General features: G+C 58.1%; 1 protein-coding gene across 1 annotated transcript in view; it reads left to right on the top strand.

The window, feature by feature from the left end:
* Window positions 1-1761, top strand: part of MATN4 (matrilin 4) — a 12326-nt gene that overhangs the window by 3735 nt on the left and 6830 nt on the right. The window contains exons 3-4 of the mRNA XM_007464788.1: window positions 1-2; window positions 33-499. The exon at window positions 1-2 is cut by the window's left edge and continues 113 nt beyond it. Of these exons, the coding sequence (XP_007464850.1) occupies window positions 1-2; window positions 33-499 (469 nt within the window). The remainder of the gene's footprint in view (window positions 3-32; window positions 500-1761) is intronic.

Genomic DNA, 1761 nt, shown 5'->3' with positions numbered 1-1761 from the left:
GGGTCCGAGCCGATGCGGCGGTTCCTGCTGAGCCTCCTCCGCAGCTTGGACGTGGGGCCCAACGCCACGCGCGTCGGCGTGATCCAGTATTCGAGTCAAGTGCAGAGCGTCTTCCCTCTCGGAACCTTCTCACGCAGCGAGGATATGGAGCGCGCCATCCGCACTCTAGTGCCACTGGCGCAGGGCACCATGACCGGGCTGGCAATCCAGTACGCCATGAACGTGGCCTTCAGTGTGGCCGAGGGCGCGCGCCCGCCGGAGGCGCGCGTGCCGCGCGTCGCTGTAATCGTGACCGACGGGCGGCCCCAGGATCGCGTGGCCGAAGTGGCGGCGCAGGCGCGCGCCCGCGGCATCGAGATCTACGCCGTGGGGGTTCAGCGCGCGGACGTGGCCTCCCTGCGCGCCATGGCGTCCCCCCCGCTGGACGAGCACGTCTTCCTCGTCGAGTCCTTCGACCGTATCCAGGAATTTGGCCTTCAGTTCCAGCGCCGGCTGTGTCGTGAGTGAGGGGAGCGCTGGAGCGAGACTCGAACTCTCCAACCGCTCCGAATCCCATTCCCACCACAGTGAATCCTATCCTCCTCCCGGCTGGCCCCGCCCACTCCATCTTTAGCCCCGCTCAACAGGCCGTGGAGTTGCCCTGGCCTACCGCGGGTTGTGTGGAATTCCAGCTCTGCGCATTTTTGCTCAAGGCTTCGCCCACAAGGAGCAACGTTTAGCGTGCCCGCGTACCTTGATGAGCTGTTGTGGTTTACCACAGGCTTAATGTCTAACTCCAAAACCGCCTCTCTACACGAGGGGCTGAGAGCCATCGCCCACTCGTGAGCCAAGCCCCGCCCACTTGGGGATGACCCCTCCCACTCTCGTTTTAGCTCCTCCCATAATGCTGCAAGATCTCATCACACCTTGAGTTATGCCGCTTACCTTGATTTACCATCTCTCTTCTTCCTCTACTTTACACCGTGTAGTCCTCCCTTATCCCACTGACATCTCTGGCCCCGTGCTCCTGTCTTCCGAGTCTATTCACAGGGGCCACTGAGGCCCTATACTTTCCCTAAGACCTTCCACCTGTATTGGCCCCTCTCAACCGAGTCATATTCCATCTAAAGACATCCTTGAGCATGGGGTCTGCTCTGACCGCATTCAGCTCTCTCTTGTTGGAGGGTTCTCCCCATCTGTCCCCTGCTGATTCTACTCTTGTACGTCCTCAGGAAAGGACCTGTGTGCTGAGGGGGGACACGGCTGCCAGCACCAATGTGTCAGCTCCCCTGGCACGTTCCACTGTGCCTGCAACCCCGGCTACCGGCTAGCAGCAGATGACAAGAGCTGTTTGGGTGAGAGCTACCCCCACCCTTCAGTCTCACTGCTCCTGAGCCTTCTGTGGCTCCCCATTGGCCTAGCATCAGTACAATGAGTCTGGAAGGGCCTTTGGAGGTCAAAGTCCAGCTCCCTCACTTTACAGATCTAGGAAAGGGAAGGTGTCGCTTGGGGTCACGTAAGTCCTTGGTGGGACCAGGGCTAGAAATCTTGACCTCACAGAGGTCATACAGTTAATACAGTTAAGTGTATTTTCTATAGCCTTCTCTCCCCCATCTTTCAGGCTCATCTCCTACCTGGCTCCAAAACAGCTCCCAAACTTGTGTAATTTCACAGGCATATCCTTACTGTTTCTGTTACTTGACAGAGTTGGGGTCTCCATACATCTCCTACATTCCCCACCCCCATATACGCTGCTCATTCCTTCTTCTGCTTTTCAGTTTT

This window comes from Lipotes vexillifer, unplaced genomic scaffold (assembly GCF_000442215.2).
Source record: "Lipotes vexillifer unplaced genomic scaffold, Lipotes_vexillifer_v1.1 scaffold53, whole genome shotgun sequence".
NCBI classification, from domain to species: domain Eukaryota; kingdom Metazoa; phylum Chordata; class Mammalia; order Artiodactyla; family Lipotidae; genus Lipotes; species Lipotes vexillifer.
The sequence above is the reverse complement of the archived record's forward strand: the minus strand, read 5'-3'. Positions and strand labels throughout refer to the sequence as shown.